At 43.5% G+C, this 18,950-nt stretch overlaps 1 protein-coding gene across 1 annotated transcript in view; it reads left to right on the top strand.

Moving 5' to 3' along the window:
- The first annotated feature begins 2,119 nt into the window (after positions 1 to 2,119).
- LOC137433682 (rhomboid-related protein 3-like) overlaps positions 2,120 to 18,950 on the top strand; it is a 35,285-nt gene continuing 18,454 nt past the window's right edge. Inside the window, exons 1-6 of the mRNA XM_078785949.1 lie at positions 2,120 to 2,629; positions 7,831 to 7,962; positions 13,136 to 13,342; positions 15,063 to 15,184; positions 16,059 to 16,171; positions 16,474 to 16,574. Coding sequence (XP_078642075.1) covers positions 2,540 to 2,629; positions 7,831 to 7,962; positions 13,136 to 13,342; positions 15,063 to 15,184; positions 16,059 to 16,171; positions 16,474 to 16,574 — 765 coding nt within the window. The 5' untranslated portion in view covers positions 2,120 to 2,539. The remainder of the gene's footprint in view (positions 2,630 to 7,830; positions 7,963 to 13,135; positions 13,343 to 15,062; positions 15,185 to 16,058; positions 16,172 to 16,473; positions 16,575 to 18,950) is intronic.

Here is an 18,950-nt window from a genome sequence, read left to right as displayed (position 1 = left end):
TAATGCTTTAAAACTGTTTTGTTTTTTTTTGTTTTTTTTTACCTCAGAAGAGATATCAACATTTAGCTCAGTGAATGTCATTCGCGGTGTCAGTATTTCATGAACTTATAAAGACTTAGTTCCAGATTTGTCAATGGCTGAGGTATATTAACAAACGAATAAAACAGATTTGGCAAAATTCCAACTTTTAAAAAAAAGATCACATATTCACCCAGGGTTGTGAGAGGCTGAAGAAGAAGAAACCTCGCATGGGCTTCCCAGACCAAATAAATAATTCTGGTTCTGGCTCTGCGATTTTCAGGTTTATTACTCCGCCAGGGAGTAACGCATTCGATCGTGTCCGTCCGTGTGTGTGTGTGTTTGTGAACAAGATATCTGGAAAAGTTCTGAACGGATTTGGATGAAAGTTGGAGGGATGATTGCCCTTGGGATAAGGAAGAATTGATTCGTTTTTGGTGAAGCTCAGGATATTATTCCGGATCCAGGGAATTTTTTTGGAAATTTATTTGGGAAAGATTTTTTCTGTTTTACTGCATTAAAGCTTTTATTCTTATTCTTAAATGATGTTTTTCTCCTCTAATTCCGAGATATATCAAAATAAATTCTCTGACAGTTAGGACTTACCTTCTTTTTCATTTATTGTTTTGGGGAGAGGGGATGTTAAACAAAACGTATTATTCCAACTAAACCCACGGCGGGAGTATGCGCTCTACTGAGTGGCGTTCTGGTTAGGTTTTGTTTTCACCTTTGTCTTTTTGTCTGTGAACAGGATATCTCAAAAAGTTGTGGACAGATTTGGACGAAATTTGGTGGACAGGTTGGGTGTGTGACATAGACGAAATGATTACATTTTTGTGTCGATCTGGATACTGGAATTTTTCAAGTGATTCTTCACCATTGAGAGATAGGGCCAAAAACGACATAGAGCAGAATATCTCAAAAAATTGTGGACAAGTTATGACAAACTTGGTGGATGAGTTGAGTTGGTGACAACAACAAGCGGATTCAATTTTGGTGCAAGTCCGGATCCAAATCCTCCCCCCAAGCCCTCTCCCTCCCGCAGATCTCTCGATGTCCCTGCTCTCAAATGTTGTACTTGTGTGCTTCCCCCTCTCTCCCCATCTTGTCTACCGCTCCCTTTATTTCGTCTTATGTGTCCGTTTGTTGTTGTTTTTTGGCATTAATGTTAGCTCTTACACGAGCCTCGATCTTGTATACAAAAAAAAAAAAAATCTGGCCTATCAGTGGGATACAAAATGTAAACCGTTCAGCGTGGCCGAGGTGCGCACTCCATGGAGTGCCATTCTGGTTGTTGAATGTATCTAATGGAAATGTTTTCACAGGAAGGAGAGAGGAAACTGTGGGAAGGGGGAAGAAATAAACCCTTTGGTGCTTTACATCATTTGTCATCGTTTCTGGTTCCTCATCAGCAAATCTAAAGCATCGCATTTATCACCTGGACCAGATGCAATGGTCCATGGTTTGAAGTGAAACCTTTGGGTTTATAACAGGGTGGTATTAAAAGCTTTTTCCAAGTGTAATGACATTTCCAAATGGAATTTCTCCCTCTAATGCAGAAAAAATTGGATGCGATTGAGTAAAATCCTACACTTCTGGACCCCAGAGTCTGGATTTTGCGTCTTCATCTTGATCCACCGACACCCGTAAGTGCAGTGGAAGCGGCCATTAAGTCGATCGATCCTTTGTGGGACAATGTCGACATTACTTAGGGAGCATGAGATGGGCCTTAAAAGAGGCCGAGAGCATTTGGCGGATGTCTTCATCAACGAAGCCATCATCTTAAACACCTCTGGAATATTACGGTGAAAACCCTCGATTGTGTGATGTTTGTATGAGTAACAGAGGGAGATGAGGCCTAGTCAATTACTGAAACATTTCCACTCCTCCAGTGAGTTTGTAGGAGAGGTAAAGGCCAGGGACGTGCTGTTTGGGAAAACAAGTTTAAGAGCCGTGAAATGGACACACACTGAGCACATTGTCCAAGCTTCAACCCCAAGCCATTGTGCCTCACTCATGTCCCCCACCCCAACCACCACTTTCCTTCCTATGGCATTCCCCATAGCCCACTTGCAGCAATGAAGGCTTGCCCTGCTCCCACCCTACCCTGAAACCTCTTCAGCCGACACAAAGGGATTTGCTTGGGTTCTGGGAGGGATGTTTCATAATGGGATTGTGAAGTAGAGAGAGAGAGAGGAGTTTCCTATTGCTACCATTCACATTCAGACCAAGCAGCAGATGTAACCTACTCTTTGGGTGAAAGGGGGCTGGGGTTGGTGGAGGCCATTGATTGACCAAAGCCCAATCACGACACATTGGAGACGTCAGATATCGATCACTCTCTCTCTCTCTGGGGTCGTCTCTGTTCTATCCGAAGGCAAAGTTTGGTGCAGAAGCGGCTACTCGCACAGTCTCAAACCCCTATTGGAGTACCCGACGAAAGCCAAGCACCACATGAAATAATCACTGGGTTCCTCTGAGCTTTCTCATCCCTGTGGTGGTTCTCCTTCAGGACATCAGTATGGCTCATCCAGCAGTTGTGAGTATGGAGACGTCGCTGTTAAACTCTGCTGCGACCTTGTCCCCTGCACCGTTGAAAAGCGATTTGGAGGTGAGTGGGAGCTCTATTGTTACTCATGTAAAGGTTGCTATTATACCTGTGTACGTGTATTCCATAAAAGTTGTGGAATTGCCCAAACCGAGGAGGAAATGGGAAAAGCGAAAAAAAATTCAATGAACTGCACTTGCTCTATAATCTTTCGGTGTAATTAGTCTATAGAATGCTCACTATGATCTCTAAAATGTTTTAATTGCTGAAACTGTTTCTGTGGAATTTTTTTTCAATTCATACATGATTGATCATTTCCACTGCGTGGGTTTACGTTTAAGGGACATCCTCCAGTCCATGGAGCTGTTAAAAAGCCATTTCCAGACTTCGATTTCTGACTCAATTTAAAAACGAATATTTGTAGAAGATTGAGGCTCATACAATAGCAAAGTGACATATGGTAAAAAAAGCAATGTCCTGACAGTAGGGCAATGGGGCCCACTTGGATACAACTGGGAAGACAATGAAGGACAGGAAAAGGAGAGGGGGCTTGAGAGAGGTTGGGGAATGTTTGGAGAGAGAGAGGGAAAGAGAGTTTAAAAAATCCCCAAAAAAACCTACAACCTACAAGTTAAAAAGTGGGCCTATGTAGAAGTAATAGGGGTAGAACGGATTATGGGTAGGGATGGAGGATGACACAAAATTATGTTGCAGAACCTGTTTGAGTCCTGAAGCTGAAGGGCAGCATGCGATTGAACTGCCACCAGATGGCAATGGGAGCACAAGGTTGAGGTAGAAAGATAGCCTGGATTTTTTGAGTTTAACCAGGAGGAGGTTACTGGAAAAACTCATCCCTTCTGGAGTTTCTAGGGAGGGTCAGAGAACTGAGAAAGCATTGGGAGTTAGACTTGAGAGGCGGTTTAAAAACAGGCCGCTAAGTTGTCTGACATGTGAGAGGAACAAGCCTTGTGCTTCGGCCTCATCACAAGAGATTCCAATAATATTGAGAGCTTTAGTTCCACAGGATCCAGAAGAGATTTATGCACCGGTTCTGCCAAAGCAGTTTCTTGGATGGGTTATCTATCTATAATTCCACTAATCTCTGTGTGTATGTTTGTTTGTATGTTTGTATGTTTGTCTGTTTGTCTGTGACCGCTGTTTCTCGACAACCACGGGTCCGATATACTTTAAACTTGCCAGGTATATTGCTGGGGACCCGAGGATGTGCCTTTTCAAGGTTTGAAATTAATCGGACAAGTAGTTACCGAGCTATGGCGATTTAGCCGTTCGCCGTTCGCTTTGGCGTTGCGAATGGACCAAACCATTTCATGTAAATAGAGGGGGGGGGGGTTCTGTGGTCGTTGCGAATGGACCAAACCATTTGATGTAAATAGAGGGGGGGGATTGTCACCGTACTCGCAAGCCGTTCGCTTTGCCTTTGGCTTTGCGAATGGACCAAACCATTCCATGTAAATAGAGGGGGGGGGATATAATTTTAGATATATATATAGTACGGGCATGCCCTAGTTACTCCAATGCAGATTAGTACAGTTTGATGGAAACCACAAATACAGGACCTTCAGAAAGTATTCACACCCATTGACCTGTTTACACATTTTGTTGTGTGTGCTACAGCCTCAATGAAAAATGGATTAAATTAAGATTTTTTTTTCATTGATCTACACATTATACCCCATAATGACAAAGTGGATTTTTTTTTTGAGATTAATTTTACAAAATAATGTCCTGTCACCAGCGATTAAGACCGTTGAATGACGGATAACCAAGACAGTTTTACTCCCGAGGCGGCTGCCCGAAAAATGGTGGTATTTTTGTGGCACGCGGAATGAAGGAAGGCGAAGCGTTTACTTGAATGGAACACACGGGTTTATTCCGAAACCACAAACAAGCAAACACGACCAGAAAAATTCAACAAATATGATTTAATAAAAAGAAATGAAGGAGTAAAAGTATCGAAATAAATGTGGAGGTAAAATAAATCCTACTTTGAGGGACCCTAGGCATAGTCTCAGGCAAACACATGGGGGAAAAGTAATAAAAATATAATGTTCCTTTTTATAGTGCACTTAGCTCATGGTCCTAGTGAGTACTTTGGTGAGGTCGGCAGTGGTGGTCAAGTCCAATGCTTCCTGTGCCTGAGCACCCAATATGGCGCCGGCCGATGACACGAGCGCACCGAGCCATGAAGCGGGCAGCCAAGGCGGCGTCCTCTTGATTCCTGGCCAGCAAGCACAACGCGGCCCCCAGCTCTCCCGAAGAACACCACAGCTGCCAAAACCTCCTCATTCCGACCTCTCAAAAGCTCCAAAAGCTTTCCTCAGAAGTGTACAAAAATGACCAAGCTCCTCTACCAGCCCAAGAGATGTGCCCTTCTTCCTCCAGCAAGAACCAAGCACACTCTCGAAGCTTCTCCATGACATCACACCGACCAATGGCAAAGCTCTTTCCGAATCAGTCCAAGGTCCTCTCGGCCAATCATGAACTTCGGGGCGTAGCTTCACGGCGTTCTTGACCCCGCCAATGATTCTCCACCTCTACTGGGCGGGGCCTGCCTATGAGGCTTAGTGTCCGGGAATCTGCCTGGCTTGCAGTGGACAGTTGTTGTGGTTTAATGGAGGTTTTCATGGCCGGCCTTGTCTGCAAAACATAAAGGGAAAAATCAGAGGGAAAAATCACATACTGGGGAAAACTAACCCTAATCCCTAACTAATTATCACTGCTTCACCCCTCGTGTGAAGACACATAAACAATCTTAAGGTACAGTCTCCCTACATAAGTACATCGAGATTTCTCCTACACGTCCACGTTATAATTATACAATTCTACCTTTATTATGGCATTCCTTCATCTACCCCCACAAACATAACAATAATTAAAAATGACAAGCTGAAATGTCTTGAGTCAATTCAATAAATATTCAACCCCTTTGCGATGACACTCCAAATTGAGCTCAGGTGCATGCAATTTTCTTTGGTCATCCTTGAGATGTCTTGACAACTTGATTGGAGTTCACCTGTGGCAAATTCAATTGATTGGACATGATTTAGAAAGAAACACACCTTCCTATATAAAGTCCCACAGTTGTCAGTGCATGTCAGAGCAGAAACTCCACCATGAAGTCCAAGGATCTGTCTGTAGAACTCAGAGATAGAATTGTGTGGGGCATAGATCTGGGGAAGGGTATAAAACAATTTCTAGAGTGTTGAATGTTCCCAAGAGCACAGTGAGCTCCACATTAGGAAATGGAAAGAATATGGAACTACCCACACTTTCTAGAGCTGGCCGTCTGACCAAACTGTGTAGCCGGACAAGAAGGACCCTAGTCAGGGAGGTGACCAAGAACTCAATGACCACTTTGACAGAACTACAGAGTTCCTTGGCTGAGATGGGAGAACCTGGCTGAAGGACAATAGTCTCTGCAACGCTTCACAAAATCTAGGCTTTATGGGAGAAGGGGCAGACGGAAGCCACTCCTGAGAAAAAAGGCACATACAGCACGCCTGGAGCTTGCAAAAAGGCACATCAAAGACTCTGAGAGCATGAAGTAAAAATTATGTGGTCTGAGGAGACGAAACTTTAACTCTTTGGCCTAAATGCAAAGTGCTACGTCTGGCAGAAACCGAGCACAGCTTATCACCCATGTAACACCATCCCTACCATCAAGCATGGTGGTGGCAGCATCATGCTATGGGGTTGCTTTTCAGCGGCAGGGACTGTGAGACTTGTAAGGATAGAGGGAACAATTAATGGAGTCAAATACAGGTAAATCCTTGAGGGGAACCTGCTTCAGAGTGTAAAAGACCTTAGACTGCTGCAAAAATTTACATTTCAACAGGACAATGACCCCAAATATACAACCAAAGCAACGCTGGAATGACTTCCAAACAAAACGTGAAAGTCCTTGAGAGGCCCAGCCAAAGCCCAGACTTGAATCCCAATGATAATCTGTGGAAAGGCTTGAAGATTGCTGTTCACCGATACTCTCCATACATCTTGACAGAGCTTGAGCAAATATGGAAGGAAGAATGGGAGAAACTCCACAAATCCAGATGTGCAAAGCTCATACAGACATACCCAAGAAGATTTGAAGTTTTAATCTTGAAGACTTGAATACTTATGTAAATTAGATATTTCTGTTTTACATTATGATTTTTTTTTTTTTTATTCTAAAAAAAAATTCCACTTTGACATTATGGGGTATTATTTGTAGATCAGTGACAAAAAAATCTCAATTTCATCCATTTTAAATTGAGGATGTAACACAACAAAATGTGAAAAGTCAAGGGGTGTGAATACTTTCTGAAGGCACTGTATATACACAGTGTTTATGAAATGTTAACATAAATGTATACATTTACCTGCAAAATGTGACATTTTCAAGGCGTAATGCAGATATTCATTCAGACAGTTGGGAGGAAAAAGGAGCATTCTTACAGACCACAAAATCCATGACTTTCAGCAGGTACAAAGCATGGACAATCAAGGTAAGGAAGTGAACCTTATAGAGTAACACTGAGAAATGGACAATCAAGGTTTCTATTGTAACATGATGTGATTTGTCTTTATAGCACCTCTTGTAGTTGTATGGGTTGCTATTGTTATGCAAAGCGTTGTCGCTTTGATCACAAATTGTTGATGGCCTATTCTGGGACCATTAAATCTCTGCCTCTGCATAAATCAATCAATCATGTCTAATGTTTGGTCTACCAATGGTCTCATGGAATTGGAAGGAGTCTATGAATGTGCTATAAAATGGTTTGGAAGTGTATGTGAACATTGCTGTATGGTTGCCCTGTGTGTGCTTTCAATAGCATTGGTCATTTTCATAAAGAGCAGGCCAGTGTGTGCCGTAGTCTGTCCGAATTCAAGATTGCCTTTTAAGGTGAACTGTAAGGGTGGTTCCATTTGAAATCACTGTTGCAGTTCCTTAAGTGACAAGGTCCATACAACTCGGGATAGTCCAATAAGGTCTTAAGAAACTATTTAAGAGATCGAGAACGATTTTTGGAAAGTTCACACCAAACTTAACATTTACATAGAGATATAAAATATCCAGCCAGGTTTTCTTTTGTAGTACTGTATTGTACAACTGTCTGCACAGTGAATGCAATTGCCTGAATGAATGAGCAGGTGGTGTGATTTGTCATGGGGGTCTGCGAGCTTCTATGCTTCATTCCCAATCCGACAGAGACAAAGAGTTTCTACACAGTTTCGAAACATTCGCCCGTCTTGTCACATGGCAGGACATCATCTCAATTGTACGTGGAGGACCAAGAGGAATGCAAGATGATGTCCTGGGTCTTGTCCCTTCGCAAGCTCCAACCCAGCTGCCTTCCATCTGTAGCGATCCGAGCTGTGGTGAACTGATCGATCTGGTTTGTGATGTCATTGTTTATTGGTTTTCTTCTTGCATTGCTATGTTGTAAGTTTTGGTTTCATTTGCAGTCAAAGCGTCCATGTATTAATGACCAGCATGGATTGTTCAAGATACTTTCGTTTTGAATCCTCGCAGTCTTTCCTTTTCTTTTGTTTGTTTGTTTTTTGGATACATAGTCGAGGCTCGTGGAAGAACGCGTGCACTGAATGGACCAGGATGTAACGGACAAAAACAGGATGCAAAAGGAGCAGTAGAGAGAGGCTGGGAGGGAGAGTGGGAAACACCAACAGCAGAGTTGAAGGCCAATATAGAGGCAGACTTGGACAACCAATGGGTGTCGGGAGGAATGGGGGGGGGGGGGGCAGAAGCGGATGCATGTGGTGGACAAGATTTATACAGAAGGAAACTCTGAGGGAAAACTGTGAATTTGGAAGGATGAGTGATTTGGGTGAGGTTAGCGACGGTAGAAAAGAAAGACCATGGTTTGGATTGGGGACGATCTGAGATGGTGGAGAACAGCTGTCTTGAAGACCTGGAAGGAAGCATTAGATTGAAGAGGATGTGGAAGTTGGTTCCACAGGTAGGAGAAAAGAGGAACAAATGAGTGGAGGTGAGCAGTGATCCTCAATTAAGGTAGTTTCACCAGAATTTACTATTTTCACTCCATTATTGACAGGGAGAGAAAAGGGGAAGATCATGTTGAGAGCCACACATTGGCTCCGAGAGTCGAGGAAGTCAGCGAGCCATGTGCGGAGGTGGCCGTGGATGGCATAGGCCGTAAGCTTGGAGAGGGAAGTGGGGTGCCAGACTGTGTCAAATGCTCTAGTTTCTTGTACATGTCTAGAGATACGGTCCTCATATCATGTCTGATGTTGAGCAACTCCATCCATTGTTGGGGGAGCAGAAGGAGCATGTTCAGGTTAGAATGATCGGGTCTGAATCCGACCTAATGGTCTGAGATCACACCTTTAGAGAAAAGGAAGGCTTTGATGTCATTTATGATGTTGGATTCAATGACCTTGTTCATGATTGGAAATAAGCTGATAGGTCTGTAGTTAAGGGCATCAGTTTTTGCACCAAGTTTTATCTAATGCAGTGATATCAGCTGACTTCCAGGAAGACGGAAGACCTCGAATCACCTCGGGCAAATGATACTGTGAACAGTGAGTGCATCAAGAGGATGTGCATAAGCAGCTGAGGAGGTTTTTAAGACACGTGCACTGATGCCACACTGATGCCGTCTATAGGCCAGTTGTAGAATTACAGTCGAGGGTTTCCAGAAACTTTTTCACCTCTCAGGTGAAAAATCAGTTGGATGTGACTGGGTAGAGTGGGTACAGAGAGTGAGGGGCTGGAGACACAAAATTTGGATGCAAACACAGAATCGAAGCATTCAGCCTTCTCACGAGCGCAGTCGGCTATCGAGCCATTTGAAGAGGGGGGGAAGGGAAGGAGGTGGAACATACTCCGGTGATGGACTTGACAAAGTACCCCCAGAGAAGGAAGACGAGTTTGAAAGTTCAATCCTGAGGTTGGACAAATGTTGATTTCTGGCTCTCCTGATAGTGGACACACACTTGTGGGCTTTGTGGAATGAGCTGAGATTGCCTTTGGTTGGGTTTGCTTTCCATAAAGCGAAGGCAAGTTGTTTGAGATCAACCACAAGATTCAGCATACCATGGGTAGGAAGACGGGTAGGTTACCTAAAGACAAAATGGGATGGATCTGCGCATAAGAGAGAGCAGTTTTTTGTGGAAGAATTCCCAGGCTGAGTTAATATCAAGGGCAGTAGATGTGGGAGACCAGTCCTGAAGAGCGATGGCTGAATGCAGTCCCTGCCAATCTGCATGGGTGAACTGCCAGACTCGCCTGCACTGAGACAACTCTGAGAATAGCTAGAGATGTTGACTTTCACAACCTTGTGATCAGATGAACCAACTGGAGCAGAGGAAGAGCAGGAGACGTTTGCATGGATGTTTGTTCTCGCCATGTCAAAAATGGAGGATTTGCCATTAAATCCACGTCAGGAAATTCACAGATTGGGTCAATCCCATGGAGTCAAAAACTCCTGTGCTGAAGTGACATTGCTGGCGCGAGAGGTACCATCACCCAGCGAATTTGTATGGTTACAATTGAAATCACCACATACGAGGAAGAGAAAGTTGGGTTGAGTGGTTAAAAGTTTGTCTGTGTTGTCTGAGAGAGATGTAGATGGAATCGTCACTGTACAACACATAGACAAACAAGAGGTGGAAATGAAGGGGAAGTCGCAGTCAGAGGTACTCGTGGAGGTTGGGAGGTGTAAGATCAGTACAAGGGCATGGGGAAATTGAGTTATTGATGTAAAGTGCATCTCTGCTGCTCCGGCAGCGTTCAGGCCTATCAAATCGGAGGAGACAATAGCCAGGAAGAGACACTAACAAGTCAAGGTCCACAGGGCCGGATTTATGGGAAGACCAACGGGACAGTTGTCCAGGGCCCAAACTCCAGAGGGGGCCACAATAAAAAACATACGATGCAAGTGCAAAAAAATACCAGAATAAATAAATTTATTAATGTATAAACCGAGTATTATTTATTCCCTTGTTAGCAGAGCAGAGGTGAGAGACAGGAATTCAAGGTCTAATATACCTGGAGGTCACTTTTCTAGAAACGCCATTTTTAATCCGATTGACTTGAAAATTGAACAGCATTTGTATATTGAATCACTAAATTGGAAAACCAACTATTTTTGAGGTCAAAAGGTCAAATGTCAACTCAAGGTCAAACTTCCAAAATCATTAATTTTCATCTGAAAAACCATCAATTTTCATCCGATCGACTTGAAAATTGAACAGCATTTGTATAGTGCCTCACTGAATTGGGAAACCAACTCTTTGAGGTCAAAAGGTCAAAGGTCAACTCAAGGTCAAACTTCCAAAATCATTAATTTTCATCTGAAAAACCATCAATTTTCATCCGATCGACTTGAAAATTGAACAGCATTTGTATAGTGCCTCACTGAATTGGGAAACAAACGATTTGCGGTCAAAAGGTCAAAGGTCAACTCAAGATCAATCTTCCAAAATCATCCTTTTTCATCTGAAACAGTCTTTTCATCCTATTGACCCGAGCTTTGATCAAGATCGTCAATTTTAATCTTGATGAAATGGACAATTTGCTGTATTAATAGAAACCTTTTTTTGGGAGCCCCCAAAACCTGGGTCAATGGTTTGGGTCATCTGGGTCATCTGGACCTGGGTCATCTGGACCCTGGGTCATCTGGATCCTGGGTCATCTGGACCCAACAAAATCAGGGTGGATTTTGCAAGTATCGTGCTCTGCATGACGTCTTCTTGTTTGTTTGTTTTCTTGTTTGTCCAGGCGATATCTCAGCCATCTTTTGAGCACAGAAGCTGATATTTGGACGTGACAGTGACCAAGTGATTTAGCTGTAAAGGCTGTTTTTCATTTATTGATTAATCATTTAATCGATTAATTATTTAATTATTCAATTAATGATTTAATCAATTAATTTTTTTTAAAGTTACAGATTTGGATGAAACGGTGGTGGTTTAGTTATTCTATTAGCCAATTGATTAAGAATTTAATTATTTTATGATTATTATTCATTTATTTTCATTCTTAATCATTTATTTATTTTCTTTCTCATCTGGGCAATATCTCAGGCACCTTTTGAGCTAGGAAGCTGATATTTGGACATGACGGTGACCAAGTGATGTGGCTATAAAGAATATTTTTGATTCATTGATTAATCAATTAATCGATTAATTATTTATTGATTAATCAATTAATTATTCAATTTTTGGGATTAATGACTTATTTAATTAATTTTCAAAAATTTGCAGCTTCGAATGAAGCACTAGTGGTTTCGGTATGCTATTAGCCAATTGATTAAGAAAATATTTTATGATCATTGTTTATTGATTTTAATTATGCAATTTGATCAAGATCGTCAATTTTAATTGGATATTTATATTCACAGGAGGATATTTATTTATTTGGCATGGGGGCGGTGTACTTTGGATGTATCTGTACTTGTAATTAATTCCACTGGATACAATGCTGGATATATTTAATGCAAGTATTAAGTCAGTCCAAGCAGAAGACATCGAACTGCCACCAATGATTCAATTACTGGAATGTCTAAAATCATATCTTCAAAACATCCGTAATGATTTTGATGATTATGAAGAACGCGGCATCCAATTAGCAGTTGAGAAGACATATCGGAATGCAACACGACGGGAGAGACGATATCCCAGTACTTCACATTGCAAACTGTTTTTTTACCCTGCGCTCGCGAAGCGAAAACAGGGCTAGGCGATTGGTTGCGTACGTGCATACGTACGTACGTGCATGTCTGCATTTTTAACATTTACTTTCTCTGCAACTGTTAGTCCGATTGACAAACCGCTTAATGACACGAAATTTTACCATAGGAGCGCCTCCGCCTGTATAATTTTTTTATTCATAATTATGACGTCATACGTTACGTGGTATGGACGCCATCTTGGAAAAATTGAAAAACGTTGCACCTCTATCTTCGAAACCGCTTAATGAAAAAAATTGTTATTGTCAAGTACTCCCCATGGGGAATAAGATGTGCTAATGATAATGTCATCAGTGCCTTTGTTATGACGTCATAATTCAGAGCAGATGGAACGATGTCACGTGGCACAAAATCAGAATTTACCAAAAATGGCAAAATGACAAAATGGCAAGATGGCACAAAATCAGAGCAGATGGCATGCAACAGAATGTGTATGCCCACTGGCCGAAGCCTTGGCGAGTAGGCCAAACATTCCTTTGGACAAAAATTTGACAATGCACCACTACAAGGTGCTGTTGAATACGGAAAATTGGACGAAAACACAACCAGCAATACAAGAACGAAAAGATAACAGGAAGACGAGACGGATCTGTTCTGTAATACTCAGAGTTGACAAAACTGGAGGGCAGCACTGCGCGACCCAACGTCCGACACACTCGAACATGGAACTGGAAGCCAAAAGTGTGCCAGTAATAAAGATAGGGAAAAGCATGCCAGCAATTGAGATGTCCTGCCATTCCTTTCCAAGTAGTAAGTCAGCTAAACTCTGCTTTACTTATATTGTCTTCCCTGTAAGGGTATTTCAATTGGAATACAAGTGCAACTTTTTTCTGTACAGCCAAACAGGAAACGGCGACCAAGCTTTTGCTTGGCCGTTTGGCTCGGGCAAGATGTATCGCCGGGTGGTTCTGGAGTTCCTCGAGGAGCCTTTTTGCGCTGTATTGGGGCAGACACTCTACCAAAGGTAGCTGAGCGACGTTGGTTCCTGCAAACCTACTCTGGCTGTCCTCCACCACTATTCATGCCAACCCTAACAGTCCTCCAGGTGAGAAATTCTGCTTTTTCTCCCCATTTCTCTCCCTTGTCCCCAATTGGCTTCCAATAAGAGTAGGATTATGGCAATTGTGTTGATTTTATTTTGGGTGAGAGGAATCACAAAGTTATTGGTTGTGACAATGTTTTTTGAAGATCATGACCTCTGGCAAAAGCAATGCGTATTTATGGCAAGCGTGGTTCTGTTTTTAGAAAAATGTTCAACTTTCACAGGTGGTATATTGAACAGTCGGTCAATATATTGTTACGTTTGTGGGGGTAGGGATGAAATACCTTAGGAAATTTTGGAATGTTTAGTTTAGCATGGACCGTGTGCCGTGAAGAAGAAGCCCACCTCGATGTGCATAAGCAGGGTAAACGTTCAAGTTCAGAGTGTTTGCATATCACCACACGGAGGGTGGTTTTTGTGTTAGTTAGATAGGGCGTAAGATTAATAATTCCCAGTATGTATTGCCTCCTGTGATTTTTCCCTTCTCTTTTATGTCAACTAAAAAGGCCCGACATTACGAACAACAAGAATGGCCATAAAAAGCTCCATTCACCCACAACACCGTCATGCCGAAAGAGACCCGAACATTTACCGATCGGCACGTAAACCCAGCCCCCTGAACATTGGTGATGAGAGACTAGACTCCGCCCCTGAAGGATCGTGGCTGGCGGGCCACACCCCAAGCTTTGTCGATGGGTGTCAAGAAGGCCGTGAGGCTCTGCCCCGAAGGCAATGATTGGTTGGGGAGATGGACTGATGTGATGGGGCGTGGGGCTTGGTCGAGTGTGACGTCAGCGAGGGACAAAGGAGGGTGAGTCCCTCCACCCTCTCTCTCTCTGGAACTGGCGGCATGGCGGATGGTTGCAGCATTGTTTGGCTCTCTTTCTGATCCTGGCTGCGTGGCGGGCGATCACAGCATTTTATCTTTCTCTCGTTCTGGTACTGTCTGTGTGGCGAGCGGTCACATTTTTGGCTCTCTGGTCTGGCGTTGGTGGAAGCGGCCGCATTCTCTGGCTCTCTTGGTCCTGGCTTTTGGTGCGAGCGGTCACACTTGGATTATCTCTCTCGCTTGCTCTGGCCGGGTTTGAGGATGGCTGGGTTCGTGCCGTGTGCACCGGGAAGACTGGTTGGATCCTTGTCGAGCGTGGAATGGCTGGAGGGAGGATGGTGTTCCCGAGCGGTGGTGCTCCCGGACATGTTTTGCTGCCGCTTCGCGGCTATCATGCCGTGTGGCGATTCGCTACATCTTGTGCGCTTGTCGTGTGGAACCTCTGGGCCCCCTCACAGTCATCCTCATCGGCACAAGCTGAGTATCGGCCGACTCACCAAACCATTTTATTTTCTTTCATTTCTCCCTGTGTCGTGTAATTGCGTCTGAGCAGAGGGTCCCTTACCTTAGCCTTATAGTTACCTCAACTTTCATTTTTTTTTATTGCTTGATGTTTATTTTAATAAATACATTATTTGTTGCATCTCACTTTTGTGTGTCGTGTCTGTTTACTCGGTTGTGGGTTCGAGGAATAAAACCCTGTGGCGGCCGTCCGATCAGATAAAGCTTCGGCCTTTCCCGCACACACAAAAAGATAATCCCGCAAAGTTTGGGTATATGCCTCGAAGTTGTAGCAATGTTCGGCTATTCATCTGAGGCCGGTCTTCATCGTCCACGGACTTGACAATATGAATGAATGGGACTGGTTGTGTGAATGTTGACTGCCTTCTCCAGTTGCTGCTCTTTCTGTACTACATGGCTGGATGGGAAAAATTTCCGCACAGCATTTTGAATTATCGTCCTCGAGACCTGTACCAGCCCTGGCGCCTTGTTACTTACGCACTGCTCCATCAAGGGTTAGTATAAAATGCAAAATAATTTACATAATAAATAAATAAATAAATAATGACAGTCATCATATCATCATCATGATCAGCATTATCATCGTTCCCATCAAATAAATATTCAAATGAGCCCTACTTATTTATGGAACAAAACTTCCATCTAGGGCCATGTTAGTAGTGCATTCATTGTAAATCAGTGTGTGTGTGTGTGTGTGTGTGTGTGTGTGTGTGTGTGTGTGTGTGTGTGTGTGTGTGTGTGTGTGTGTGTGTGTGTGTGTGTGTGAGCCTGTCTGTCTGTCTGTCTGTCTGGGCCGTAACGTTTTCATCAAATTTTCACCAAGGCTTTATTATGATAATACGGTGAAGGCAAATTAATAATTTTGTCAAAAGGTCAAAGAAAGGTCAGCATCACATAAAATCATCAATTTTCATCCAATTGACCTGAAATTTAAGTTTGCCATTTCAGTTTTGTCATCAAATTTTCAATAAAGCTTTATTATGAGAATATGGAGAAGGCAAGTTAACAATTTGATCGAAAGGTCATATGTCAAAGGTCAAGGTTGCATAAAGTCATCAATTTTCTTTCAATTGACCCGAATGTTAAGTGTTAAAAATTTGCATATTGGGTCACAGAATTGGTTCACCAATCAAACGGTAGAAGCTAAAAATTTTTTTTAGATCAAAAGGTCAAAGTTCAAGGCTGAATAAAACCACCAATTTTCATTTTGTTATTTTTAAAAACTGTTTTCGTTACTTTGAGCATACAGAAGAAGAAGACCCGTTGACGGGCTCTGCATTTTCAGATGCTTTCTAGTTTTTCATTAGATCAATGAAGAGAAGGTTTTATAGAGTTTGGGTGAATGATATTTTTGTTGATGTCCTCCAGACTGTTTGAGATGTCCATATGCATTTTGGCCCAGCTGGTTGTGGCTTTACCTCTGGAAATAGTGCACGGCTCACCTCGCATTGGCCTCATTTACATGGCTGGTGTGTTTGCAGGTATCAAAGTCATCTCTTCTTTATGAATTTTAAAAGATATATTTCATTACCACTGATAAGACAATTGACGACATAGATTAATGACACTTTTTGCATTGATAATTTTATTTGTACAAGTCAAGAGCATAAAAGCAAATGTGATTATTATTTCGTGATGTGCTGTATTATTTTGGTAACATTTTCTCCATAGATAGATAAAATTGATATTGCTAATATTTTTTTGTCCAGCAAACCAGAAATTGTGCCCTTCATTTCTCAGATGCAATGATAACTATGACCGGGTCTCAATGCTTTTCATGCAGGTTCCTCGATAACATCTACAATTGACCCGAAAGCCCCTTTGCTGGGAGCATCTGGTGGCACATTTGCCTTGCTTTCTGCACACCTGGGAAACATCGTCATGGTGAGTCTGCTCCTTAATTGCAACAACCTTACAGAAATTGTTTGCATCAATTAATCGATTAATTATTTATTGATCAATCAATAAATCAAAAATATCCTTTATAGCCACATCACTTGGTCACTGTCGTGTCCAAATATCAGCTTCCTAACTCAAAAGGTGCCTGAGATATTGTCCAGATGAGAAAAAATATATATAATCAATAGGAGAACACGTAAATTGATTCTGTTTGTCCTGATGACACTTCATGTGAAAGTTGTACACAATGCCTTTTTCCATATATTGTACATCAGGTGAATGAAATATATAAAGTAAAGCAGAAACAGTCAATTTGTTCACCAAGTTCTCCTATAGCTTTTGGTCTATCTCGACAAGCAGATGGCGCAACACCATCTCATGCCATTCCCCAACCTTAGACACAATCTTTATTACTTACATTTGCGAGTAGGTAACAAATGGAGGAATATATATATATATATATATATATATATATATATATATATATATATATATATATTGTGAGAAACCACCGGTGAAACCACCTGTTCTCACCCAGATTTGGTGCCCCGCCCACCGCGTGACGTGACCTCCTTTGAGCCTCACGCGATTGGTGGAATGTCAGAGAGCGCGGTCGCCATCTTATGCAACGGACGCGGCTCGAAGGCTCCGAGTGGGAAATCTCAAAAGGGCTTTCCTTGAATCCTCACGACAGCCGAGTTGGGCTGGTCGATTACAGTTCGGTATTTTACGAGCGAGTAACTCCGGAAGAGAACGAGTGATTCCCGGATCTCGTAGATTGGAACCGCGAGTGATTGCCTGCTTAGTGTTTGGAGCTTCTGGGGCCGACAGTTCCTGCAGGCCTTGTGCGGTGTATTCCACTCTGTTACCCTCCGAGTCCCGGAGATCGTCGATTGGAACCGCGAGTGATCTTGCCTGCGTCCGGTTTGGAGCTTCTGGGGCCGACAGTTCCTGCCGGCCTTGTGCGGTGAATTCCATCCTGTTACCCTCCGAGTCCCGGAGATCGTCGATTGGAGCCGCGAGTGATCTTACCTGCGTCCTGTTTGGAGCGTCTGTTGCCGACAGTTCCTGCAGGCTTTGTGCAGTGTATTCCATTCTGTTACCATTTATGGTTTTTGTGATCGAGCCAATAAAGCATCGTGCCTTACCCCTAGAAGGCCGATTAAAACACAATTGTGTTTATTGAGTTCTCTCTGTCCACTCCGTGGACTACTTGAAGCCCGGACATTAACGTCCGTATTCCGTGCTGGGAACCATTTCACAGCCGGGATCGCGACAAATGGGTTGCTCGTCCTAGGATCATTCAAGTAAGAGCCATTCGATTGAGACGGGAATTCTGCAGTGGACGACATCTTCTGGCATCTGTTCATCGCCTTCTCACCAGCGGACGCCGTCTTGGAGGAACTTCTCGCCGTAGGACGCTGTCTTGGGCAGAGAAGTGAATAGCCTCGGATCCCTCCAAACAACCGACAAAGAATAAGCGAATAGCCTCGGATCCCTCCAAACAACCGAAAAAAAAAAAAAAAAACGTGAGTATTTGTACGTGGTATTTTTCTCATTGGCAATTTGATGTGCGGGTGATATTGCGTAGTTGTGTCGTATTTCCCCAACAGAGCGTTGTGTTTGAGCGTTGTGTTTGAGGTTGTGTTTTGTGCCTGGTCGTATGATAACTCGTAGCCAAGCTATGTCGACCAGGGAAGTGAGAGTTCAACCTGATCATGTGGACAGTCACGTGGGTGGCGAGGTGAGCGACGCAAGCAGCCTTGACCCGGTCACTCAACCCGAGATGTTAGGAAGCGATCCCATCATGACTAAATGCATGCGTTCGCCCTTCTGGACCGGGCTGACTCCGGTTCAACAACTTGACATGTATAACAGGGAGAATGACAGGGCAGAGGCAGAGCGTGCGGCAGCAGCAGAGAGAGAGCGTGCAGCAGCAGAGGGAGAGCGTGCGGCAGCAGAGAGAGAGCATGCGGCAGCAGAGAGAGAGCGTGCGGCAGCAGCAGAGGGAGAGCGTGCGGCAGCAGCGAGAGAGCATGCGGCAGCAGAGAGAGAGCGTGCGGCGGCAGCAGAGAGAGAGCATGCGGCAGCAGAAGCTGAACGCGTCAGAGAGCATGAGTTGCGAATGTTGACTGAACGACTGCGGGCAGAGGGGTCTGCTGCAAGAGTCCCGGAAACTGTTCATGTTCGTTTGCCGGACTGGACGGGAGACACGAAGCCAGAAGCGTATCTGGAGATGGCGGAGAAGTTGTTGGCTGCCGGTGGCATTGATGAGAGCTTGTGGGTCGGCCATCTTGTGAGCCATCTATCTGAGAAGGCGAGGGAGGTATATGCGAGGATGGCAACCGAGGACGCAAACAA

This window comes from Myxine glutinosa, chromosome 10 (assembly GCF_964187855.1).
Source record: "Myxine glutinosa chromosome 10, kmMyxGlut1.1, whole genome shotgun sequence".
NCBI lineage: Eukaryota > Metazoa > Chordata > Myxini > Myxiniformes > Myxinidae > Myxine > Myxine glutinosa.
Note: the sequence above shows the minus strand (reverse complement) of the source record. Positions and strands in the feature narration are given on the sequence as shown.